This window comes from Trachurus japonicus, chromosome 4 (assembly GCF_045865225.1).
Source record: "Trachurus japonicus isolate A0001 chromosome 4, Traja_1.0".
In the NCBI taxonomy this organism is placed as follows: Eukaryota; Metazoa; Chordata; class Actinopteri; order Carangiformes; family Carangidae; genus Trachurus; species Trachurus japonicus.
This window is the reverse complement of record NC_140910.1, coordinates 1,944,037-1,971,527: the sequence shown is the minus strand read 5'-3', so window position 1 is coordinate 1,971,527 and position 27,491 is coordinate 1,944,037. Positions and strand designations below refer to the sequence as shown.

Below are 27,491 nucleotides of genomic sequence, written 5' to 3'. Positions count from 1 at the left end.
GAGTCCGCCTCGAGTACGCGCGGACGTCCGCGGACCCATGTACGCCCGAGTATGTGGGGGCCTTTACACTGATGCTGCATTCACCTGCAGTTGGGCAGACGGCCATCGGTAACAAACCAGATGTCATTTTAGTCACAGAAGTCCAGAGAAAGCCGGTAAAACGTGGGTCAGGTAAACAACACGACATCGCCATGACAACATATTGTCACGTGTATTGTTTTGCCTCGTGCTGACGGACCACTTGTTGACATAGAGGCTTGTTTATGCCGTTACGTGCAGTGGCTGTCGTCCGTCTGCCGTCTGCCCAATTTCAGCTGAATGCAGCATGAAAGTTACAGCATGAGTTGCTTGTGATATACAACCGCAACGCTAGATGGGAGGAATTCCTACACAATGTACCTTTAATTGTGGACTCACAGCAACTCCTCACATCTGTGTGGAGTGGTCACATCAGGAGAAATCCTCCTGTCCTGGTTACATAAATCACTAATGATATAAACTCACTAATTTACCTCCATCAACATGACTTTGCTGTGTGGGTCAGCCTGCACAGTTTAAGCTGGGAGTAAACACATTAATGATTCACCTCCAGCTAAATAACACTCACACACGCACAAAAACAACCATCAGCATCATCGGGCATAAATAACAGATCCAACCCACAGTCAGACACACTCCACGGAGCTAAAAGCAATCCCATCAAAACACCACCACAGACACCCACATGATAAAAACAAGAGTAAACTTAGTTAGATAATAATGCCTGTGTTTATTGCTCTGCGCTCACACAAAAATTCCCATATTTATTCACACACACACACACACACCCACACACACACACACACACACACACACACACACACACACACACACACACACACACACACACACACACACACACACACACACACACACGGGTATCAGTTTCCTGCATGGGTTTCTTGGTGATGAACAAAAGAATGTGCCAAAACAACAGAGTGGTGACATAATCTAGAATCACCGCCTCATGGTCGTACGCCTCCGTCAAACAGATAAGTTGCAGCTGACATCCATATCTGTCAGACCCAAAATCTTTTATATATGTGTAGTGAAGAAGGAAGTTAATGAAAGGTATGAAGAGTATAGTTTTTGTGTGTCAGTGTGTACAATTCATCAAAATAACTGGACTCCAGACTCCAGTTAGATTTTGTTGTTGCGTAGGTTTCCCTTAAATGAATGCTGTTTTCAGTGTTTCACCAGAACACAGTGATTGATAATGTGTCACTGGTCAATAACAGAAATAGATCAGTGAAAGCTGTTGACAGTGTATTTTGTAATTATGTGTCTTTCACATGGTAACAAAAACAGTGCAGGATTTTGCGACTGATGCTGATAGAGTTAATGTCTATTTTTTGAGAATAAACAACAATCTCCATACAGATTACTTATTACATATAGATACTTATTTGTCAGTGAACTTGGACAAATGTAAGGGAGACACTGTTTCCGAGTCAACATCTAAACCAGAACCCATACAATATCAGCCTATACATCAGTCCAGCTGTAGTTTGCAGATGAAGTTTTAGGCTTAGATTAACATGAAGGCTGGAGGCAGGGGGAAGAGCTCAGCTGGCTCTGACCAAATGCAACAGACCTCTAAAGCTCACTGATGAGCACATCTTGTTTAATTCAAACCACAAATGTGTGGTTGGACATAAGGACTTCCTGTCAGAGTCTGTTCGCCTTATGGTGACACCAAAAAATCAAGCACTGACTAGTTTTGACAAAAAATATTTTACTTGGATAGACTGTAAACCCCCAACAATAAAAGGTTGTTTCTGACATGTTACTCATTAACATATGACTGTTCTTCTATAGAATCTGGTCCCCATCCCCTGACTTAGTATATTGGTGCGGATCAACAAATGCGGGTTACATGAGTTTATGCACTTGATGTTAATGATGCTGCTGCAGTGGTAGAATGTGAAACTGGATGCTGTCCATAGGGGGAATCCCTCCACTCGTGTTTCTATATATATATATTATATCTGTTGATTTTTTTTGTTTATGTATGATATGGCCACATCCCCTGTTGTTCTTGTCGTTATGGTTGTTTTTAAGACAGCACTGTTTGTCTGTGTGCTTGTCTTTGCTGGTTTATGTTTATGTATATTTTCTACTCATATGGACATGTTGTATGTGAAGGAAGAGAAACTGTCTTCCTCTATCTTTGTTATGGTATAACCTTCCATTTATGTTTCTCCAGCCTCTTGCTTTATATTTGTATTCATCTTTATTGAGTAGACTGAAATGTTATATTTTTCACACGAATCTTCAAAAATTCAAGCAATTTTCCAAACATTTCATACAAATTCAATGTCCTTCTTATAAGTTCTACATTTTAATCTTTTCTCACGTATTTCAGATTTCAACTCTTCTACTGTTACATGCTCGACTTCTAGCCTTCAGATATGATGTAGTTATTCTAACTTATTCTTCCCTTTAAAGGATTGTAACAACTTCTATATTATTATACTTTTACTCCTCAGATATTGTTTCATCTATATTAGTAATGGTTCAACAATGTTTTCAAGCCACCAGTTTTAAACTTATTTGAGTAGACTCAAGCTTTTCAATTCATTCATACTATTCTTCATTAATTCAAGTAATTGCCACCCATTTCATACATCCTCCGTCTTTCATCTTCTACTTTTACTCTTCATATATTGTTTCATCTATATTAGTAATGGTTCAAAAATGTTTTGAAGCTGTCTGTTTTAAATTTATTTGAGTAGACTTCAGACTTTCAATTTCTTCATACTGATCTTCAACAATTCAAGTAATTTCAAACCATTTCGTATTCTTCATATATTATTTCATCTCTTCAAGATTTCTTCAGCAGTTTCTTAACTTAATTCAGCATAGTTTCAACAATTTATTCAGCTCATTCAGCTTCCAGCTTTCAGCATTCACCCGTATTTCCTTCAGGAAATGCATTCTCTAGTTTATTTATTTTTTGTACGTATATTAAAAAGATTCTATAAAGATATTAAACAGAAAAAAAATATTGTTCCTCTGAAAGATTCAAACAGTGCACAGTAAAATAATAAAGATGATCAGGGTATGATTTTTTGTTGTGGATGATGAACTGCTCCATTAGTTTTGCTTGTCATTGTATGAGCTGCGGTGTGTTCAGAAGCCATGTTAGCGTCTTACATAATGGAACCATGTTATTATGTAAGACGTAACATCTTACTTCAGTCTCTTCTGTTCAGTCTTCTATGCGGTCTCACCTTGGTGGGTAAAAAAAAGTGTCTATACAGCTGTGCATGCTCACAACGATCTGTATGAGAGCCACAATGAATAATTCAGTTACTATGGCCTTTGAAAGGTTGTGTAACTCTAACCTTGTTGCACTGTTAATCTTTCCAAGGCAAAAGAATGGAGTGAAGCTCACAGCTCCAAAATTACCATGAGAGTGCGCTTCCGGTATAGGTGATGGATCAGGCCCCTCCCCCTCCGCAGAGGTAAGACTCCAGCTGTTTCCGGATCTGTGACTCAGATTGCATTGACTTTTTCCAGGAAATTGAGCAGCAGTCGTTTGCACACAGCATGACATGTGAAAAGTAAATGTGTGATTTTCAAGCAGCGCTATGACGAGTACACATGTGACAGTAAAGTGGTGTATGTGCTCCTGTTGTCCGGTCTAATAAATCATGACTGAAACAAAGAGAGCGTGACTGGAGCCAGCAGAACACCGCTGGAGCTCAATTTGAGGTAATTAACATAATAACACGTTTTATGAATAGGCCTATATATCCATTTGTATATCCAATTGGTGTTATCAGTACTGTTCCTCACATGTACAGTAGGCTAGTCTGTGTTAGTCATGCCAGGATGAAAACATATGATGCCACTGAGCCACCAAAGTGCCGACTCACAGTCTTATTTCAGGCTTTTTGAGAACAAAACCAGAAACCTAGAGAGTGTTAGAGCAGAAAAAAAAAACCCACGTCAAAACCTCTGTCTAGTGCAGGAGCCCGGGGATGGAGAGCTCTGCAATTCATGGAAAAGCTCCAGTTAGAGGAAGTCCGACAGGTCTCGGCTTCAGTGGAGGAGTGGGGCAGCATGCTGAGACAGGCTGATGGATTTCTGATGTTTCTGCTCATAGCGGATGGATATCCTGCTGTTCTCTTTATCAGAAATCATTTTCATAGTTGGGCAGACGGGGACTGACTGTTCTGTACAAACAGCAGCACAATGATGCTCACATGTGTGCACACAACCAAACGGACACACGGTCATGAAGGCATCAACAAGTTGACAAAAATGACATTATGTTATGATTCTGATGTACTGAGATGGAGATGTGTCTCATGAAAATTGATTCAGCAGGATAAAAACTTAATATGACAAGAATAAAATAGCGTTCTGCTTCTGAGGCTGAACACAAAAAGTGTTTTGTTCTGCTTTTCTATCACAATATCTACATGAAGCTACAGCCAGCAGGTGATTCACTTAACTCAGTACAAACACAAGCCATTTTCCAGAAGGTTATGTTTTAGCCTACGTTTTGGTCTGGACTGGTTTCTTAGAATTTCCCAACTGATTTTAGCAACTTGCTGCTATTTTCACATATTTACAGTATCATTTAGTGAGGTAAAAATAGGCTACATATCTAGTCTCTAATTACTTAGTTATAATTGTGATAAACCACATGGACTGAATTCCTGATGTAGTGGAAAATAAATCACTGTCTTTGTCCAAGTATTGCAGGAACAAGCTGAAACGGCCTGTTTTTGTCTATGGCTGTTTACCGCTCTGCTAGCTTCGCACATTAGCGTCTGTTCCCTAGGTCGAACACCACTTCGGCCTCAGTCCTGTATGGCTTGTGTCCATAGGCGCCGATTCCGTCAGTGCTCCGGTGCTCGAGCACCCACTGACCAGGTTGAGCCACCAGATGCGCATTTCTTTGTGCCGGTCAGCGAGCGCCTCGGCCGCTCAGCTGTGTGTCTGTGGGTATGTGTATCATGTGTAGCCCGTATGTGTGTGTAGCCTGTGTGAATGTGTGTGTTAATCTCTCTCACGCTCTGTTAAGATGAATAAACACAAATTGCTAAGCATGAGCCTGGCGCAGAGGTGCGCGCCCTGGCGCATCTGACACAATCGGTTAACGGCGCCGAAAGGAAACTGGCTCCGCTCTGCGGCTATTTCGTGTCCGACATATATGTTAAGAACACGTTTTGATATTGTAGCGTCCGACCACCCATTCTACAGTGTTAAGGTTAGGTTTAGGTAAGGTTATCTGTTAGGGCTACTTAAGTCGGAGAAGTGGGAGGTCGGACTAATGGACGCAAAAATAAAGAAATGTATGGTCGGAGAAATGGGTAGTCGGACAGACGCCATGCGCCCGGCTATTTCGCGTCCGACGTCTATGTTAAGAACACGTTTTGATATTGTAGCGTCCGACCCGACGTAACTACAACAACATAACACAAACTTATCTGTACAGCTCTCACTTCCTCTGCTCCTTCTCACTCACTCACCTACACACAGACACACACACACAGACACACACACACACACACACACACACACACACACAGACACACACAGGACTCTGTCTTCCTCACGCTCACCCGTCACCCCGGCCCCTCAGTTTCTCATCCAACCATACCTGCCCGTACCATACACATTCACAGTCAGTCAGAAATCACAGTACTTAAACATCCTTAACAAAAACATTACAATATTTTCAGTTGTGCAGTAGGCTATAATTAATAATTAAACATAAAAGTGCAGTTTGAAAGCCCTGCCCCTTCGGACGCTGCTGGCAGGCAGTGCGATGCCAGCTACCAGAGCGTCCGTAGACGCTCATGACACTTTTGGTGTGAATGCACAGTAAGTACAAAAAACTGCAGTTCCTTGAATGGCCACAGGAGGATGGCTCCAAAAGTGAAGCATTTCCAATAGACTCCCGTGCTAAAGGGCATTTCCAGTCGTAATCAATGTTTACCTCAGATATCAGGTCACCTATGATCAGTTCATTTCATACCATCCATACTCCCAACTGCAGAGTGTGGACGTTTATATTCGTTTTTGTTCAAGAATCTATTGTTTTTTCAATGTTCATTGATGGGCTCCGGACTCATTTTAAAATTGTTCTGTGGAGAGAGAGAGGTTACAGTCCTCAACGCAGGTGTCCCCGGTTCGAATCCCGCATCAGGCAGACCTTTCCTGCATGTCATTCCCCAAAAAATTAGTCCAAAGCCCATTAATGAACACTGAAAAAACGATTCTTGAACGAAAACAAATATAAACGTCCATACGCTGCAGTTGGGAGTATGGATGGTATGAAATGAATGTTACAGCTGCTGTTGCTGCTGTTTGAGTGTGTGGTGAGTGATTTCAGGTGTTCATCAGCAGCATCTCAGCCTACTTCTACTCAGCCCTGCCACACCCTCTCTGCCAGAGCGTAGCCACTGTTCAGTCAGTACACAGCTTCTAGACCAAAACTTGAGATAAGAGACACATTTTGACTCTGTTCTTCTGTTTCAGCACCCGCCTGCCTGCTCTGCTCCCCGGCTCCCCACCCCAGCCTGCTCTTTTCTCAGCCTGCCCCCCTCCACGGACGCCCCAGACCCTCAGCTTGTCTTCCCCTTTGAAACAAGAAATGAAACTTGTGAAATTCCACCTTTACTTCTCTGTCTGTCCGCATTTAGGTCCTCACACTACCGTCCCCTTAACAATGAACTGATCAGAGGTGACCTGATATCTGAGGTAAACATTGAATACGACTGGAAATGCCCTTTAAAATGCATAACCTTGAGTTACCATCCCACTTTGAGCTTCAGAAACCTGAGATCAATGTGACGGAGGCTACGTCTTCATTTACAGCCTATGACTATGTTATAATGCTAAATATGTTACATGGCTTAAACAGGATGGAAACAAACATTTTCTCTCATCGTCCTGTTGGACATCAGAGTTCCAACTCCTCAAATGACAAAAGGGTTTTGTAGCTCATGGCTTTGTTGATGTATGAATGGGAAAAGGACAAATTGAGAAGCATTAAGGCCCTGGCTGTTGTGAAGGTTTGGTTCAAGCTTTTCTTCAAGCTTACCTCTTGTTGCCGAACCTTTATTTATGTCTACGTATGTGGCAAAGAAAAGCATTACAACCCTGAAAAGAGGAAATAAATAATAAAAAAGTGACAACTTTGATGTCCTTGGCCTATGGTCCTCTGATGAAAACCACAGCGGTGGTGAAGCGACTGTCTTAAAGAAAAGGTAAGAGGCTTTTCTTGAGGACAGAGCTTTTCAGGTGCACACAGAGAGGTGAGTTACATAAGCATAAGACACAGATAGTTTATGAAGAGGCTTCTCTCCTCTGCGCCGTATGTCAGTGTGACGCAAACCGGAGAGCAGTGAAGGCCACAGGTCCTCTGCTACATCTGTGTGTGTGTGTGTGTGTGTTACTGCCACAGCCAGAGGCCAAACAGGTAAATTAAGATGAGAGGAAGCAATTGTGGTGGTGAAACAGTTGTCCCACTGTTGCTGGCTGATCTCATGACTGAGGGGATCAGAGGACAGACAGATTTGTCTTATGTGCAAAAAAAGGGAACTGCAGCAAATAATGCTTGTGTTTTGATGTTGACAGCGTGTGTGTGTGTGTGTGTGTGTGTGTGTGTGTGTTTGTCTGACCTGGTGAACGCCGTCGCTGGCAGTGTAAACGGAGCGGAGCTGCTTGAGGTGATCTCTGGTGTGGCTCAGCCCACGCAGGGTATCGAACATGTCCTCCACTGAAGAGTGGGCGCGCTCTGTGGTCAGCTCCTCAGGATTTGCACAGCCTAGAAACACACACACACACACACACACACACACATACACACACTGTTCTTAATTGGGGAAAGAAAAATTTGTTATGAAACCACTGATGAGAAAGACCTAACAGAGAACAATCTATATGCATTTACAGGCATTTCTAAGGGTGCATCAGTGTAATAAACGCAATATTCATATAAAATCAGGTCAGCCACATGTTCTTTCAGAGGAAGGCAAATCATGCAAGAAAACATTTGTCTCTGCAAAAACTGAGTGGTGAGATGTAGCATGTTGCTCTGAGCAGGTAATTTTCTCAGCTGGGTGTGCACTGAAACCAATTACCAAGGTAAACGCATGGGAGCGAGAGGACAAGAGCGCCTTTATTTCAGCAGAGGCATTGCTGTCTAATCAAAAGCTAATGTTCCCTCTTTTCTAAAGACGTGAGCGGGGGAAAGCAAAGACTTGCTGTGAAATAAAGCTGAAATGACAGAGCATAAGATAAAAGGAGAGAAGCGAGGGGTGGAGGATGGAGAGCATTAAAGCAGAAGAGAAAACAGAATAAACAGAGAGAAAGTTTTAAAAAAAAGTGAGTTTGAAGGACTGAACGGTGCTGTGGGCGAAGTAGGTCGTCTGGCACCTGCACTTCTCCCTTGCAAAGCTCAGGAATGCTGCTGCCTTCAGTTAACAGGACGATCGGCTGCGTTATAGCTGAGAACTGCATCAGCACAGCAGGATCTGATCTGAGAGGCTCTGAGCCTACGACCGCAACGCTGATGACTCCGTCATTAATGCTGCAGAAACAGCAAATCCACTTAAGATGCTGGTTTTCACGCAGCACTTTTGCATGTGTGTATTTATGAGGAACAATCCCATATTCTGAACATATGACGGACTTTGTTTGACTGGAGCTTTAAGCTTCTACTTCCTCTCAGTCAGCTGTGAGCTGTGAACCGGCCGCTGGGATAAGAAGATTAAACAGCAGGAGCAACTTCCTGTCCTCTCCGCCCACTCTACCCACTACAGTCTGTAGCTTTATGGGTTTAATTGTCTGTATTCAATTGCGTAACAATAATACCTGTGTTTTATATCAAAGTGTAAGAGGGGCACGTTCCAACTTTTACCATATAAACACATAAAAGATCTTTAAACAAGGCTAAAGATGACACTATACTGCAGCACTGGGTTTTCATAGATGTAGGGATGAAAAATCATTTTCTTATTCTGCACCTTGAACATGAAACCATTTGTAGGAAGCGCTAAAATTAGATTAATTCATATCTACAACTGCGAGGGAATCATAAAGAATGAGGTGAATGAGACACATACTTGTTTTCCTTGAGAGGCCACAGAGTTCAGATTACTTTCATACTGTATCTGTGGTGTTTTATGTCTCATGTTATATTTCAATATGAGTGTGTATACGGCTGTTATTTCAGCCAGGTAGCGTCATAAAACACAGTGGTGCTGCACAGATGCACAGATCTACAAATCACATCCTCCAGACGTCATTTTACATTTTTTACAGTGAAGATTTCACCGCTTCGACTGAAATCAGCATTCAGTACAGGAATTGCAGTATCTGCCATGGTACGGTTTGTTTTGCAGTGAACTGGAAAAAGCCAGCATGACACCACTGCACTGCACTGTGATTTAAGATAGCAGAAGTGTTGGTGTGCTGGCTGTCTCCTTCACACACACGTGACTCCCTCTTGCAGCTAGTTCATCAGTTTCACCGTGAACAAAACGTATGCAAACGTTTCAATTATCAAAGACAAGGAAGACAATGAAATAGAATAAGAAGGAAAGTATGATAATTAAATATGACGAGTCCCACACAAACAAAAAAAATACACAAAAGAGAAAGAAAAACATACTACACTACTGAGGTGAGTACAAGACACAAAAAGAGATGTTGATGTGTTTACAGCAACTGACAGATAGACAACTTTATTAATCCAACCAGGGGCAATTGGTTTGAACTGTTTTTTTTTTTTTTACCAACTGTACTTTATGTATCAGTTTAGTGTTAATCACATGAACTGTAGATGCCCTTAAGGGATAGTTCAACATTTTGGCAAATTGGCCCATTGCCATAATCCCAATAGTCATAGCAGTAGGTTCGTTACCTTTATTTGTCGGTGCAAGCTATTTTTAGAACGGCAGAGCAGAGCTGCGAGCTGCTCAGAGCTACGCTACGGAGGCTTGTGGGATTTCTTGGTTTCCCTCATCAAACTCATCAAATACACAATCCAGCAACTCCAAAACGCTCTGGTGGACAAGTTGTGACCTGCACATTCACCACGCAATGAGATAATAACAGAACGTTACCAGACAGAGTTGCTTTCAAGGTAAATTCATGCAAAACCGCTGATGCACGTTCCCATCGGGAGCAGTTTTTCATCAAGCAGTCTCTGTATCTACCTCTAAAACACGGTCTGGATGGTCAGCAGGTGGTGGACCTCCACTGTGGCCCTCCTCCTTCCCATTCAAGTGGTCGCGTGGAATAAAGGCACAACATTTCAGCCTTGAACAGGCTGCGTAACAGGGACTTAAGAGTCAACGATGATGTCAGTGGCTCTGTGAGGATGTGCTTCAGCACAGGGATGACTTAAGTTAAATGCCAGTATTAGCATACTCACAATGAGAATGCTAATACGCCAGACCATGGAGAGTTTTTGGAAGAATGAATAAAAACCAATTCTGAAATCAAGTGGAAGTCAATGTAACGTAAAAGGCTGGGCTGGAGGCCGTGCTCCGGTCAACAGTCTGGCTGAGTGGCTGCAGCATTTTCTATAACCTGGAGGTGTGAGCCCAGAGTTAAAATGATGACGTCGAAGTCACTTTCTATGAGCCGGAAATCAATGAAAATGATCTGCTTGGTGAAACAAAAACAGGGTTGAACTACTTCGTTAACAAGATGCTTAACGGTTGGAGTAGGTTTAAAGGAGGGGGCAGGTTATCAGATCTGTGATCAAATCAGAGGCATTTCACTAAGAACCAAAAGAGAAATAAATGTGAATCTGCTGGTGGCGTCCACAGATCACCAGAGCTGATAGACTTGTTAGTAAACTGGCAAAGCACTATGGTCCAGATATACAGTATAGCACAGATTCAAAGAGTTTTTAAATTCCATTTAAAGAAAAATGAATGAAAAATAAAAAGCATGTTCTCTTTACACACTTGACACTGTAAAATATAATGAACCAGTGTCTCTGATGACATGTCAGCAATCTTAGCTACAACTGTCAGCTACTCCCACTTTGATTAGACTAATTAGGCGAGCGAAAAAGATGAAGCTTGACGTCTGCCACCATGGGGTCATCATCAAACACTCCGTTTATTACAGCTCTCACTTCAACATTACATAACACGACGTATGAGCTCACATGTAACGCAGCCCTACTTTGAAGCCAAGACAAAAACAAACACATACAGGTGAGTAATATGTGTCGTTTTTCAAGATAAGATCCAACATTTACAGGACATGTTAAAGCTCCCTTCATGTACAATAATATGCTGCCTAACTCTTCCCTCTAACGACTGCGCCGACAAGATACGGCTCTCTCAAGGCCAAAACCTGACCTGCGAAATACTTTGCTTCATTTTATTTGGCACATTATATAGGTTGAGGAAATACATCAATGTCAGCTGTGTTAGATAAGATAACACACGCTGAACAGCTTGACTTTGTCAGACATTAATCTGTTATTTCTCCTCTCTTGGTTCCTTTTCCTCTCCCTATAGACGATATCTAATTTGGCAGAGCACATCTTTGTTTTGAGTCACTGTCTGGAGGAATGTAAAGCGTCTGGCCCCGGCGGTTTGCTCTCCTGCACTGGCCTGGGCTCAGGGGTAAAAACTCTCTTAAGAAAAACAGCAGGGCTGTTTGACGGAGGTGAGCGTGAAGACTGGGTCCGATGCGGGCCTTATCTTTCCAGACACCTGCGGAGGAGAAAGGCATCCTGCAAACAAACTACAACTGATGTTTGTCTCCAGGCGCTCACAGTGTCTGAGGACTCTGTGAGTGCAGAAATATGGTAAAAGTACAACGCGGTGCATGTTGAAACTCTGCGTATGCGCTTGTGTCGGTTGTGTTTGCGGTAGGATACATAATGAGGGCCCGGGCGGAGAGGGGAGGTGTGCATAAAATCTGTTCGAGTGCTTGCGTGTCTTGCCGTGAGAGAGAGCTGGTTGACTGGTTGCCAAAGCACACAGTGAAAGTCCCCTGTTGCCGTGGCGGGTTGTTGGATGCAGCCCCTGCCTACCCACATACCCCCACCCCCAGCACCCCCACCACCCCGCCCCTCCCTCCAGGCAATCTGTGGTTTAGATGTTGATCGTGGCGCTGCAGATCCCGAGCAGGAGCAGGACCAGGTGCTGGGCCGGGGGAACATCCAGCCTGGCTGTGAGGCTGAACACCTGTGTGTCTGAAATCATCTCACGCGACGCAATGCTGCCACGCCGCCCACCACACACACAAACACACACAAACACACACAAACACACACCACACACTGTCTGATGTCTGTCACGCAAATATGTCGGATGGATTCCGGTTTGTTGGAAATCAAAAGCACAATAAAAGCTTTTGTTAAAAAAAAACCAAAACATAAATTGCTGCCTCCTGTATAATTGCTTATCTATAAAATGACTCGACCTTTTGTGAAATGGGAATGATGGGAAACGCGGTGTAATTACATATCATTTGGGCGGCTCTTGCAGACTGACGGTCATTTGCATAGAAAATGACAAAGTAATATCGTAGACTGAGTCAGCACCGTGCTGCTGGGAAAGAGAACAGGGAGGTGGGCAGACAGGGAGAGTGTGTCGTTTGGACAGGAAATGGTTGATTGTGGGTTTTCTTAATTAGATCTAACAAAGCCGGAGGTGAGCAACAGCTTCTGAGAGGCGCGTGAACGTAACCTGTGACGCTCAGAGGTGGAAGCGTCCAACCGGAGGGCACGGAGGAATGTATCACAGAGGAACGGAGCTGGGTCGAGATGGAGGAAATAAAAACAACTGCAGAGGAAAGAGGAGTGGTGACATTTATAACCTCCATAAACACCTGGTGAGGCCATTATTACTACAGTCACCACGTGTGAGTGACTTCACATTTCCAGTTTTTGTTTTTGGGTCAGTGTAACTGTGTAATCTATATTGCACACAAGCTACTGGTGCAAAGAGGAAACTGTGAACAAAATCAGTGTTGAGTGAAGATGAGGTTGATCCAAACAGGAAGATTGTAACTCGAGTCCCCACCACTTCTGCCTGAAAATGTTAATCATTAAGATTGATTAGAAATGCGCTTTTCCAGTTTTGAAGAATCTCAGCAAATTATTTAGCAATTTTAGCAAATGTTACTCAAAACAAGAGTAAATGGTGCATTTCAACTATGGATTAATACAGTTGTGTGTGTGAAAACCACAGATTACAAGAAAGTTAAACGTATGATATCATGGACCAGGTCAAACACTCCCTTTGATCCTCTTTTTTATTGTTACAAACTTCTGAAGCTCACTGAATGCAACACTTTCCACAACGCCTGTGTAATATATGATGTAGCATTTAGTCTCATTGACAGACTCGGCCATCTCATCCCAATTTATTTTCCCAACCATGAGCACAACACAAGGGGAAAACAACTCGGAGCAAGAGTCGAAAACTGAAATGTACGTTTAGTTACTTTCTAATGTATTGGACTGTACTGATATCTATATGCTCCATCTATGGGATAATTAGGATGCTTTAGGGTTTTAGGTTAGAGTTGGGTATAGAATGTATGTTACTTGGTGTTTGGGCCCCTGTATAGAAGCTATGTATGGATAGCTTCTAGTGAGTCCCATTTTACAAAAAAATGATCTTGCTGGAGATCATGCATCTGTATTTTAAGTATTTTGTAAATAAACGTGGGGTGGGCCTTCTTAATTCATGTACGAACTTCAGATAAACCATCCAGTTTGTGTCATTCGAGTGTGTGTCAAAATAGCTAGGTCGCTAACTGCAGCAGGTGATGGTGACCTTGTTCTTGCTTTGGTACTAGACACAAGGACCTGATCTTACCCAGAGCAGAGGCTTCAGAGTTCACACTTTTAACCTTGCAACCTGCAACACTGTAGCTCCCTGAGGTGTTTTAACAACATTTACATCTCCAGGACACAGAAGAATATGTTTTATCAGGCTTTGACCGTACAGAAAGTTCTTGTTTGCTGCGTATTTTTGTCATTTTTGCCACATTATGACAATGCAGTCTTGCCAGCCTTATCCTCTAATGCTGTAATTGGATCTTTATTTTAAGACTGAGGTCACGCACACCGCTGCTGCTGCATGAAAAACTAAACAAAATGCTTCTTAGGAAAGAGAGACTGATATATAATGTAAACAATTAAGTTGAAAAGCCCCAAAAAATCTAAGAAATATAGGAAGTAGGAAATCGCTGCCACGCTGCTCTGCAGGAAACACGGCCTAAAGAACACAGGGAACATTAGATTAGAAAAACACAATCTGTTTCCTCAACAACCTTCAAAACACTGTAGAAACTCGCCATCGATGCCTGACCCCACAATCAAAACTAATGGCTCTGTACTTATCAGTGGAATGTAGACATCGAGACTACTTATAAATATCCCGGCTTATTTTGAAACCTGATCAAAAATTCTATTCTGGTCTGAGAAAAGAATGAGAGTACGTGCTTTTTAGAGTGAAGCAGAGGGAGGGATGGACAGAGAGAGAGAGAGAGAGGAGGGAGGCATGCAGTAGAGCGATTGTTACAAAGAGTTTATATCTGTAATCCTGTGAGGAATGCTGCGGAGGAAGAACTCTCTGCTACTGTACCTCAGGATGAAAGAGGAGAAGACGGAAGTGGTGGGCTTTCAGAGCTAAATGCTTGTTATGCACCTTTCTCCCTTATATGATGCTGGCTGTCGCCGCGGCAACTATATTATCACCAGATTGGGATGAAGCAACTTCCGCAACGCGAGTAAAGCAGAAGCGAAGTGAGGAAACGCACACTGAGAGGTTCCTGAGAAGCTCCAGTGCATCGGGCCTCGGCTCCTGACCAGCCAAACCAAACAAGGGAATGGAAGAAAAGAAAAACAAACACCGTGTTCTGCTACGTTCAACTTTAACCTCACATGGATCTGCAGATTGAAATGTCCCAGAGCACGGCTCCATAAAAACCATCCATCTCATTATTGTATAATGTGCAACAGTTTGCATTTTATTTAAAGTTGTTTCCACAAACAGAGAAACACACCACAGCACATTCTGATTTGCTGTTTGGTGTCGTGAAGAGGAAGAGGAGTAAACAGAGGATGTGAGGACCAGAGAGTGTAATTGCATTCACATGTAGACGCACACAGGCAAAATTCAACAGTGACAGTGCATTCATTTGTTTCATTAAGGTGACGACACAGATGGGACTAACACATTTTCACTAGGATTTTGACACGACACCTCTCAGCTTCACATGCGCTTGTGGAATTAACTGCCGAGCATCCTCAGCTAAGCTCCGCCCCCTGACTTCTCAAGTGTAATGACCTACAGCAGGGGTTCTAAAACTTTTTTACATCAAGGACGTCTAAACTGACACAAATTAGACCACGGACCCCCCCATTGGAGAAAACTTTAGAGCTGCAACAATTAATCGATTAAATGCACAATAATCGATTAAAATTAAATTAATCGTCAACTACTGTATTTTAATAATCGAGTCGATTTGGGTAGTTTTTCTTTTTTTAAATTCTCTGATTTCAGCTTCTTAAATGTGAATATTTCTGGTTTCTTTGTTCCTTCATGACAGTAAACTGAGTCTCTCTTTGGTTTGTGGACAAAACAAGACATTTGAGGACGTCACCTTATGGTTTGGGAAACACTGATTGACATTTTTCAACATTTTTTAACATTTTATTGACCAAACAACTAATTGATTGATCGTTTATATAAAGGACAGATTAATCGATAATGAAAATAATTGTTAGTTGCAGCCCTACAAAAATTTGAAACAAACACCAGAAATACACAAATATTTGTTCTGAGACTGAATAACGTTACATTTTTTAGTAAATGTACATTCAAATATTCTATAATTATTATAATAATTGGATATTTGGAAAAGTTTCAAGAAACTTCTGGGAAAAATGTTATATTTCTGGGGAAAAAAAGTACAATTTTGCGAGTTGGGGACCCCCTTGAATCCTCTCAAGGAACACCTGACCTACAGTGTGTTTCTATACAACTCAATATATACTGTATATGTGTGCTGTGATGAGTTAACCCTTCTCTTTCCCATTATCACAACAACCTTATGTAACAACTAACTCGGTCAAATTCCTTCGTGCCCCCTCCCTCATCCTCTTCCTGTACGAGTGACAGAAACCTTCTCAACAAGCAGAAGGCTGCACAGAGCAGACAGGGTGCTGGCTCTGACCCACCTGGTGACATGATGCCAACAGCATGAAGAATCCCAGACATCCTCTGCCTGCAGAGTTCAGGTTGTTTCTCTCTGGCCGCAGGTACAGCCAAGTTACCTAAGCAACACTTTTGTTCAGCCTCCTGAATAATGCACTAACTTTTGAATCTTGTTGTACTTCTGCCATGATATTGTATGTGTTTTAATGTGTGCGAGTCGAGACTGTTGGCTGTAAAACAAATCGCCCCTTGGGGATAATAAAGTTTTCTTTGACTTTTGAATAAATGAGCCACAAAAAAGCTTATGCAATTAAGCTTTTTTTTCTTCTTCTTTTTTTGCGAGTGCCAGTGCCGCCCCCTGACAAGATGTCACCCTGGGCGTATGCCCATACTCCACACATCTTCTGAATTCATATTACACACGATACTGCAGAAACATAAGCTCACATTGTGCTCCTGTGAATCTGGTTATGTTGTCTCCTCGTGTGTTACAGAATATGACCTAAGACTATAGAGTCTTGTTTCTATACGAATTTAAATTTCCTTAAATTATGTGAAATTAAATGCTAATAATTCATATTTATTTCCATCTGCGGGGGTTTGGGCTCATGTGAGTGGGCACCTGTGAACCAATGCAGAATGTCACGTAACAAGATGATGATGTAATGAAACCAGCCTCAGTCAAACCTCAAATGATGGAAAACATGGAAATGGATGGAAATATGGTATTTCTGTTTGGTCAGTGTATTCAGCATATAGTCAGAACCAACTCTAGTGCTGCACACTGGAAAAATTCAAGCGCAACGGTGGACCGCAAACACTCTACGACAGGCACACGGCAGTCGGTGGTCGGCCTGCTGCGTCAGCGCACGAAAAAGTTGTCTGAATTCCGGTGGTAAAGCCTTAATCCCCTCCAGAGAGGCCGGGATGAGAGAAAACACAAGACCTGCTAATCTGAGCTGCTTCATAGACTCTTTAGGAAGTGCAGAACAATGGCCTCATACTGCTGTTATACACACACAGTACATACACACACACCTCAGGCTATCAAGCAATCACTTTAAACTCAAACCTTCCTCACGCTTATGCTTCTCCATTGAAATCTCTCCAGAACATAGTTAACACAACGCGGAGCCAAGTGGAGACATGTGTTTCTTCAAAGCACAAAGACAAGAGAAAATGTTAAGTGCGAGGTGCAAACACTACCTCTCATACACACACACACACACACACACACACACACACTTAGACACTGTAACCACAGCGAGCATCCCTCCTCTGCTGGATGTGATCAGTCCCACACTGAGGGGGTGTGGTGTCAGCTCTGCCCCCTTAGAGAGAAAACATACGGTTGAAAGTAGGCCACAGACAGGATCTCTGTGAAGAGCAGAGGGGTCTGCGTGTAAAACACAGTCTCCTGAGTGTTGGCCGGGCGCTTGTGTTAAAGGTATAATATGTAGGAATTCCCCCCCATCTAGCAGTGCGGTTGCATATCGGAACGTATTCTTGATGTTGCATTCACGTGAAATCGGGCGGACGTCAGACAGACGCTGCATGTAACAGGATAAACAAGCTTCTATGTAAACAAGTGGTCCGCCAGCACGAGGCAAAACAATACAGGCCTGACAATATGTTGTCATGGTGATGTTGTATTGTTTACCTGATCCACGTTTTACCGTCTTTCTCTCGTGGAGTAAAATGACATCCGGTGGGTTTGCCAACGGCCGTCTGCCTGACTGCACCTGAATGCAACATCAGTGCCTCCATGCTTCCTCACACTACACAGTGGTGACAGTTTTAACAGGCGCTACCTGGAAAACTTTCTCCCCGAGCCGACAGCTCCGCTGAGTTTCTATGTTTACCTACGGTCACGCTGCCACTGAACGTAAAAAATGGCGATGCAACATGGCAGCCAAGGTTCGGTGTGTCGCCCACTTGTGTATTTGTAACGACTTGTAACAACTCATTCTGAGGTACGAGAAAGCTTTCATTTGTATGCGGGTGTGATTCCACTTCAGTGAAATACGTATTTATGAAAGCAAAATTTGATTTTTGCTAATAAAAAGCCAAATAAGTTACATACTGGGGCTTTAATGGATGGGCATGTGGGCTGAACAGTGACTTGGCAACCAGGCCCTCAGATGTTGTGCTGCCTGCCAACGGGCGTGGGGAGGGAGATCAAACAGCAGGCTCGTAGGAGTCGCCCACTGAGGGGGGAGGGGGAGGGGGAGGGAAACACCTTGTAGCCGCCAAAGGGAGTTTCTACCTCCCTGTGTGTATGTGTGTGTGTGTGGGCATAGGAAATGACAGGAGTGAGGGTACACATGAGTATTGCTATAAGAAGATGAGAGGTGTGTGAGTGTAAAACGGAGACGAAGGCGGAGACGGTGGTTTAAATCACAGGGTAATGATCTGCTCAGTTAGAGGGTGGCAGCCGCTTATCCCCCCCCCATCCGACTCCAAGTCTTTTATAGATGGATTAGGTGGCACACACACAATGACACACACAACAAGTCAAAGTCAGACTAAACCTTACACTTCTGCAGATACAACAACTTTCATAAAGCACTGATCATAAAGAACCCACGTCAGACGTGACCTTGACCAACAGTAGACAAGGCTGTTTCTCTCTTCTTTTCTTATGGGCACATTATGACTTCTCATATTAAAGTTAGAGCTCACTGAGGAGTCGCACTTTCCCTTTATTTTCATTTCAAACACCTCCATTTACCCCAGACAATGGCTGATTCATGGCTGCAGATGTAAAAAAAAAAAAAAAAAAAAAACTTTCATCAGAGTAAAAAAGGAACTCTGGCGTCCTGATGCTAACCTGGGCTCCGCTCTTTGATATCGTTCCTCATGATTTGTGTTTCACCCCGCTGTCGTCTGCTATTAGCTGGACTATCAGGCTCGCTGAATTTCACTTTGATCCCTTGTAATTACAGCGCTGTGTGTTTGTGAGCGTGTATTATGTGTGTGTGTGTGTGTGTGTGTGTGTGTGTGTGTGTGTGAGTAGTGGTGTGTGTCATAATCATGGTTTCGAGGTAGATCAGTGAAATCGGGTAAGGAGCAGAGAACGCCACCGACTCCAGACAAAGACAAAATTACAACTCTGCACGCAATGCAACATGACTCCCCTCCTTCATATGGGACGAAGAGGAGGGGCAGGGGGAAAGGAGTGTGTGTGTGTGTGTACGTGTGTATTATGGTGGGATGTTAAACAAACCCCGTTTCCACATCACTTCTACTGTGGCTGTCTGGCTGACTGGATGTACAGTGTGTTGGCTCTCCTGTCTCATAAATCTCCCAGTTACATAACAACATCCCAGTGGAACACAAGGTGATGTTTTTTCTTCCTGTCTCCTGCTACATATCTTTCAGCAGATCCACTGGATACGCATACACACAGTACTCATCATGCATACAAATGTTGCATTCACACTCTCACAATCTGTGGTTGCATATAAAACAGGGGATGATCTAAATGTTGTCACCATGGAGATGGTAGATAGAGACTGTGAGTAAATGCTGGGCTCACCACAGAGCTCCATTCATTTCTGGGAAATATACAAACCTAATCACAAACTCTTAGAAACTTGCACGAGTTGTGTTATTAGCAGAGACATCAAGTATGCATTCCTTTATTTCTTTTTTTTTTTGTCAACGCAACATTATTATTTAGCTAACGTAATCAAGACTGGAAGTCCAAGCAAATAAAAAGCAATTTCACAGCAGGGAACATCTGTTACTGTAGAAAATACACTGTTGATGCCCAACAAGATACAAAGAGCAGCTGTAACTGTGGTTAAAGATCCCTCAGTGAAAATGAAGTTCAACCTTGTCAACACGTCCATTAGATGCTTTTTAATACGAGACGTATCATGAACAAAATAATCAGTCAACACCATGACTGAGTGTTTCCACCCTGAACTGCATTGAATCAGTGACAGACTGAAAACAGCTTCATGGTTTCATACATCACAAATCTAAGGAACCAACCCTGTCAACTTGAAGAGAAGGAGGGGCTAAATAAACCTGGAACCTTGCATTAGCACATTAGCACAACCGCTAACACAGTGTCAGCCACTGCTGGTTTCAAGCTAACAAGAAACATAAACAAACAAAAAATGTGAACTCCTCTAACTGTACTGATCCGTGTGCTGGTCTCTGGTTCTGGTCTCCACAGACCGCCCATCTGAGTCTGAGTCTGACTGAAGTTCAAACATGAGGCTGAGTCTCTCTGATGTTTCCTCCCCTGACCACCGTGATGCTCTCTGCTCTTTCACCTGGTGACCTGGAGGCAGCAGCAGCAGGATTAATCACAGCAGAGTATTTTTAAAAGGTAAAACATGTCTGGAGAGGAACTGTAAACATGTACACAATGATTTGTTTGCCCACTTTGGGGCAGTGGAAACAAACTGTAAACACAAAGTGACAAATTAAAGGGGATCCATGCAAGTATGGTCACTTTTTCTTTGTTTTGGTCGCTTTTTTCCTCTACGGAGCTCCCCTACAGTTTTGGAGTGCATATTATCACTGTCATAAAAACTCAAAGCTAACCCCCTTCCCGGCCATGTTCATTCACAATTACTCCAAAGCTGTTCAATTAAGGTGCAAATATTGCATAGTTCCTCTTTAAATACTAATAAAGCCATCATGGCCAACAACCTCCATGTTAACACTTTAACATACAGAGTGGCAGGAGAATTCTGCTGGAGTCTAGTCATCTATTTCCACCGTCCTTTAGCTCTGTTTTTGGTCTGCACTAGCTGCTGATGGAAATATGTGGCTCTGTGGCTGACATCAGCAGCCTGCTGAGGCCCAAAGCGAAGCTGATGACTGGTGGTGGCAGTGAACCAACGCAATGAGCTGAATGATGCTATAAATCTGCAGAGAGCAGAGAGAGAACAGCAGTTTTGGGCAATAAGTCTAGGAACGGTTCTGACTGTGAGCGACAGTTTTCACATTTTGCGTTGTTTTTCCATCCATTATCGATCAGAGCAGCCTTAAAGGATGGTGGCTTTGGGTGTTCACCTTTTAACCTACTGACTACAAAGCTGAGAAAAACTGCAAAACATGCTGCTGTGATTTAGAAATGTTCAACTTAAGTTGTGCAACAACAGGAAACAGCGAGTGTGTAACTGATCACTCAGATCAAATTGTGAAAAAAACAACAACTACTTTTTGTTGTTAAGGAGCTTAAACTTGTAAACACTCCGGCTGCAATGCTACCAATGTAAAGCTCTGAAAAAAGTGTATGTGCTCTTGTGTACTTAGGGTGTCTGAGTTCATATAGTGTGTCACAAGGTGCTTATCTGGCCAGTCTGCAGGATTTACGTCTCTGTGGGTGAGAACGTAGTTTTCATGGCAACCTGATCCTTTCAGAGCGGCTGAAAACTGCTCACTCTCAACCAGCACAGTATATCTAAATCTCAGGGTCTCTCTTTGTGTGTGTGTCAGTGTCAGTATGTGGGTTACCTGTACGTGCACACACACATGCATGTGCCTATGAGCATCTGTTTTGTCATGTTTTGAATTAGCAAGCAGTAGTTTTTTCTTTTTGCTGTTAGGTGAAATAGGAGCACTTTAATTAAGAGTGAACATTCAGGGAGATTTAATTACACTTTTGGAGCCAAAGGTATTTTATCATGCTATTGGCTGCTCCATGAAGATGTTATGTAATGGAGAATGAATTTAAAAAAAAAACCTAACACCTGTTTATACAGCGGCTCTTACATAAGTATGAAAGAATAAAGTGTGGCTGTTGAACGTAACCTTGACTGTAAAAAGTGAAAACTGCTTTTTTTGGGAAATGTTTAAGTCGGCGAAAAAGTAGAAGTCAGTTTCTTGACCTGTGACACTGCAGTGAGAAGAAAAAACCTGCTTCAGTACAGAACTTTAAAGGAGACATATTATGCCCCCTTTCCACAAATTAAAAAAGTTCCCAGGTGTCTTAAAGACATATCTGTGACATGCTTTGTTCAAAAACCACGTGGATTTCAACCTAGAGCCTGCACATTACAGATTTCTTTCTCTCACATTGTGTCACATTGTGTTTCACATTGTGTCACATTGTCGGAAGGCGAGACAAACACCCAAATATATGTTAAAGAGCCGTCAAAAAGTGATAAGAAGGCCAGATGAGATAAGAAGTCCAGCTGCCTTTTACTACAACTCCACAAGAATAAGATGACTGAGAACCTTCACTGACATATTCAAAAAGTGATATTTCCATAATATGTCTCCTTTAATGTGCTGCCGTCAACTACAGGAATATGTATTGATAAAACTGTAAAATCCAAACCATGTGAATGACCTCAGGTCCAGGAGACTCCCCTGTCCAGCGGGTCAGACCCTGAACTCAGCTGAACCTGACAGCGTTGCTCCGCAGCCCTACCTGCATGTGTGTGTGTGAGAGAAGGAATGTCATTAGCGCTGTGATGACTGAGTGTGTGTATCTGCCAGGCCAGGACCGAGAGATTGATTTTTTTAAGTTGGTGAAAAATGCCGTGGCTGTGTGCACAACACATGCATTATTAAGCGGTGCGCACCCTCCAACACCAGTGTGGATGTGTGTTGTCTGTGTGCGTCGGTTTGCAGTTTTCATCACTCCTCAATTCAAGATCATTCCTGAGGCCCGGCGTCAGTGGCTGCAGACATCAGGCCATTCCACAAGAAAAAGTGCTCACAGTGTTTCCCTTTTTTTTCTAATCTCCCCCAGCAGGAGCTGGCAGCATCTGAGCTCCTCTAACCGCTGACAAAGAGCTGGACTGTAGGGCCGCGCTGTGAGATTAGACGTCTCATTTAAACAAGTTGCCGTGTGCAGACATGCCATGAGATAATCATGCTGAGTTGACCAGCGCAGTCTAAAGGAAGCCAGTGGGCCATTCAGTGCTTTTGGCAAACTTCAGCAGATCTAGTCTGTGGGTGAAAAATGAGCTGATCCTGCCCCCTGAAGGACTGGAGAGTCGGTGCAGACAGTGAACTACACACCACGCTGAAGCTGCAGACTAACAGCAGCTTGAGTCAGATTCAGGATTCAGCTGAATGAGCTGAATGTGTGCAGGACTGCAGCTCCTTCAACATATAAAACTTTATTACAGTGTATCTGTAAAAGGCAAATCTTTATTAGAGCAGAGTGTGTTCCTCTGAGACTGGTTAACATGTTTTCCACTGACAGAGAGCCCTCTGTTGGCCACAGGCAGAGCAGCATACACACACACACACACACACACACACACACACACACACACACACACACACACACACACACACACACACACACACACACACACACACACACACACACACACACAAACACACAGCAGCACTGTCCTATCTGCCTCCGCTCAATGACTAAACCATCTAAACCGAAAGGACAATTTAATGTGTGTGTTGGACTCAGGTCGAAGAGCCATTAGTCATAAGGACAGGCAATGTACTTGGGGAAAAGTTGCTATGGACCAAAATGGAAGAGGATATAGAGCAGTGCTGATGTAATGATGCCCTTTCAAAATCAGTTTGTCAGGTGATGAGAGTTTAAATCTGTGTGTGTTGCTACATCACTGTGTGGTAGCAACCAAAAACCTACAGAACACAGCTGTCACCGGCTTGAGATGTCACTCTACGACTAAAAATGTTTGACAGTTAAAATATGACATCATTTACATGATTCAAAGTCGAGTATAAAAGGTGTAACATCAGTCCAGCCACTGTAACTCCAGTTTTCTGCTCAAGTCAGTCTCTGAGATAAATCATTAGAACCTTTTTACATAAAGCAAGAAAGTCAATATCATGTCAGCTCCGGTCTGGTGTCATTACAGTGGTTTTGGTGTCACTGGTCTGCAAACAAACGCTGCGTCACAGTCCTCACTGGAGACTGATCCTCCACATCTCAGTCTCAGTCTGTCACCTCTAACTTGTCCTTTTCTTTATTCATTTACTTTACTTTCATTATCTCCATTTCTTATTCCAGTCTGTGGGTACTTCAGTCTGTGTGTACACATTTCATATACTTGGAATGAACTGGCATTAATTGTGAAATTTAATTTTTGGCTTTACAGCGGCATGCAAAAGTTTGGGGACCCCTCGTCCAAATTCCTGTTAATGTGAACAGTTCAACAAATGGAGGATTAAATGATCTCTAAAGGTTAAACACTCTTTTGCAATAGTTTAATCAATATCAGTGTATTATTTTTGTTTTCTACAATTTGAGAGTGAAAAAGGGAAACAAAGCAGCAGCCTGCAAAAGAATGGGAAACCCAGGAGACTTGAGCTCTTAGATAACTTTGACCAAGGTATCAGACAAGATATTTACTATTTACATGCTGTGATAGTTTCCAAAGGAGGGGCTACTAGCTACTAACTATGTAGGGGGCCGAAACCTTTGCTGCTTTTCTTTTTCTGTCATTTTGAAAATGTAAAAGATTAAAAATAAATAAATAAATAAATTGTGTTGTTTAAAATGTAAAAGGAATGTGTCATCTGTAACTTTATGCCTTTTGGAGATCATTTCCACTTCCACTTACTTAACGTTCACTTTAACATAAATTTTGACCAAGGGTGCCCAAACATCTGCATGCCACTGTATTGCTTTGGATGGTTGCCAGTTGTTGAACAGCTACATCATTTCATTCAGCTGTCACTGCACTGGAGAAAACAACATCCAGACAGTTACAACACATATTAACTTCCACAACATTCATACAGCCGTTTCATTATGACATCATTTTCTAGATTCCTTGACAACACATGTCACGCCATTATAATAAAAGGGACATTGTGTAACTTCTCTTGTTATCGATTCACGAAAATCAATTATTTGGTTCAAAAGTCTGTTTTTCATTAATCAGTAATCCCCCCCATCAACAAACTGAAGTGTTCCAGTAAGCTCTGAATTTGCCGTTCATATCATTCATATCTACATGGAGCGGGTAAGCTCGGTGCTGGCTGCCATGTGGTGTCGCCATGTTTTTACGTTCAGTGGCAGCGTGACGGTAGGAAACCACGGAAACTCAGCAGAGACACACCAGAGCTGTTGGCTCAGGTCGAGGTGGCGTCTGTGAAAAGTCACCGTGGTAACGCAGTGAGGAGGAATGGAGCGTTACACTGATGCTGCATTCACCTGCAGTCGGGCAGACGGCCGTCGGTAACAAACCAGATGTCATTTTAGTCACAGAAGTCGAGAGAAAGCCGGTAAAACGTGGGTCAGGTAAACAATACGACATCGCCATGACAACATATTGTCACATGTATTGTTTTGCCTCGTGCTGATGGGCCACTTGTTTACATAGAGGCTTGTTTATGCCGTTACCTGCAGCGGCTGTCGTCCGTCTGCCGTCTGCCCAATTTCAGGTGAATGCAGCATGAAAAATACAATTGAGTTGCTTGCAATATACAACCGCAATGCTACATGGGAGTAATTCCTACACAATGTACCTTTAAGGGACTGCAGCACTGGTGCCGATGTCATGAGTGTGATTTTCAGGTTTTTCTCTCTGACATCATCCTCAGATCTGAACCTATTACAAACACGTCGGTGAGTGTTCATCACTGTTTGGATCTGGGTCGGTGCAGCTGTTATATCAAAGTCAACGTGGTGGTAACTGGTAACTGTTGTCTGAACCGCTTTGACTTCAACAGCACAATATCTGGGGGTCATAAAGCCTAAAGAAAAAGGGGGGAGGTCAGCAGAGAGGTTAAATATGAGTAAACAAGGACTTCCTCCCTGAGGGTAAAAATCTGCACCTGGACTTCTCATTATTGCTGCACTGTGAGCCGGCTCAGCACCAAACTGCACATGTGGCCCAGAGGAAACAAGCTCATAGCACTGCTAGTCTCCAATGCTGAAACACACACACAGAATTCTGGGAAAATGTGCCGGCCAATAAGGGTTCAACGGCCCACCTCCCCTGCCTTCATGAGTAACCGTAGCAGCATGTACACAACACAGCTACACACACGTATATTACAGAGGAGTTAGCCCAACAAACATTGGCTCCATCTACTCGCTGAGAGGAACCAGGATTTATTTATGACTCACTGACACTTTGATCCTCTTCAGTTTTGCTTCCCCTCTGCTCCGACTGTCACATCCATCTCCCACTATCAGCCCCGATACAAAAGACCTGTCTTCTCAGTGTCAGTGTGCGCTTTCATTTCTTGTCTCGCGTTCATCTTGTGCGCAAGAATAATGCATCTGTCGGGTTAAAACAACCCACGTTATCATCATTATAAAGCCTGAGAGACAAATGTTTGGCCCATAACATGCAAAAAAAGGGAAAATAGGGCAGCACTCTTTCTTCATGTGTTTCTCTTCTCTCGCTCCATCCTGTCTCCCTGGGGTCTTCACCTGGGGCCCTGTGGGGCCCGGCCCAGCTCTGCTACACACTACGGGGAGCCAGGCATTAATCAAAAGGTGGAGCAGGAGGAGGAGAGGGTGGCAGGTGTGTCCTGCTCTCCCACCATGTTTTCTCCGACCTCCCTCGCTTTTCAGGATTTTAAATCTCTCACAGTCTGAGGAATCATCGCTCTCCCCTCTCCCCCCTCCCTCCTGCGCTCAGAAGAAGGAATGGATGATCCAGACAAACATAAAAACAGAAACTTTCACCTACATCCAACTGCAGGTAAAAAAAAAAACTAAACAAAAACATCCTGTTAACATTATTAAGTCAGAACAAGAAGTGATCTGTGAATGAATTAGAGAGTCACTGTTGGAGGGGAGGTTCGAGAGGGGGGGGGGGCAGCTTTTATTTTGACAGTCCCTCTGTCCTGGAGGAAAATGGCCTCTGTTCTGTTTGTTTTCCGAGGAGAAACATCTGAACATCTGTGCTGTTCCTCGGAGCAACATGCTGGGCTAGAGTTACAAGCTGCACTGGTGCACTAGAACGCATAAACACATGTGCGCTGTCGGACACACACACACACACACACACACATAAACACACAAACACATAAAGGAGGGAAACATGAGCAAATGTCGTACTAATCTGAAGATGCTGTTCTGCGTCGCACTGTTGCTGCTCATCTGTAGTAATGTAAAAATCCATGTTTTATGATCAGATGAAGTGGAAATACCACAGAGCTTCAAAGGCAGCCTGAGGAATGTCGCCCCAGTGCCGGGGCCCGTCAGGCCGGGGGCCGGGGGCCGGGGCACCACTGTGACTCTGTTCTCTGTGGCAGACATGCTTCTCTGCAGGTCTGTAGCGGCAGCAGCGTGGACGGCCTGGCTGTCCTCTGGGTTTGTGTTGTATTACTACGTATTGAACTAAGAAATCCAAGGCT

The 27,491-nt window shown here is 43.2% G+C and overlaps 1 protein-coding gene across 1 annotated transcript in view; it reads right to left on the bottom strand.

The window, feature by feature from the left end:
• The window catches only part of scfd2 (sec1 family domain containing 2), a 124,870-nt gene that overhangs the window by 16,905 nt on the left and 80,474 nt on the right, over window positions 1-27,491 (bottom strand). Inside the window, exon 6 of the mRNA XM_085773269.1 lies at window positions 7,683-7,828. Within this exon, the coding sequence (XP_085629395.1) occupies window positions 7,683-7,828 (146 nt within the window). The remainder of the gene's footprint in view (window positions 1-7,682; window positions 7,829-27,491) is intronic.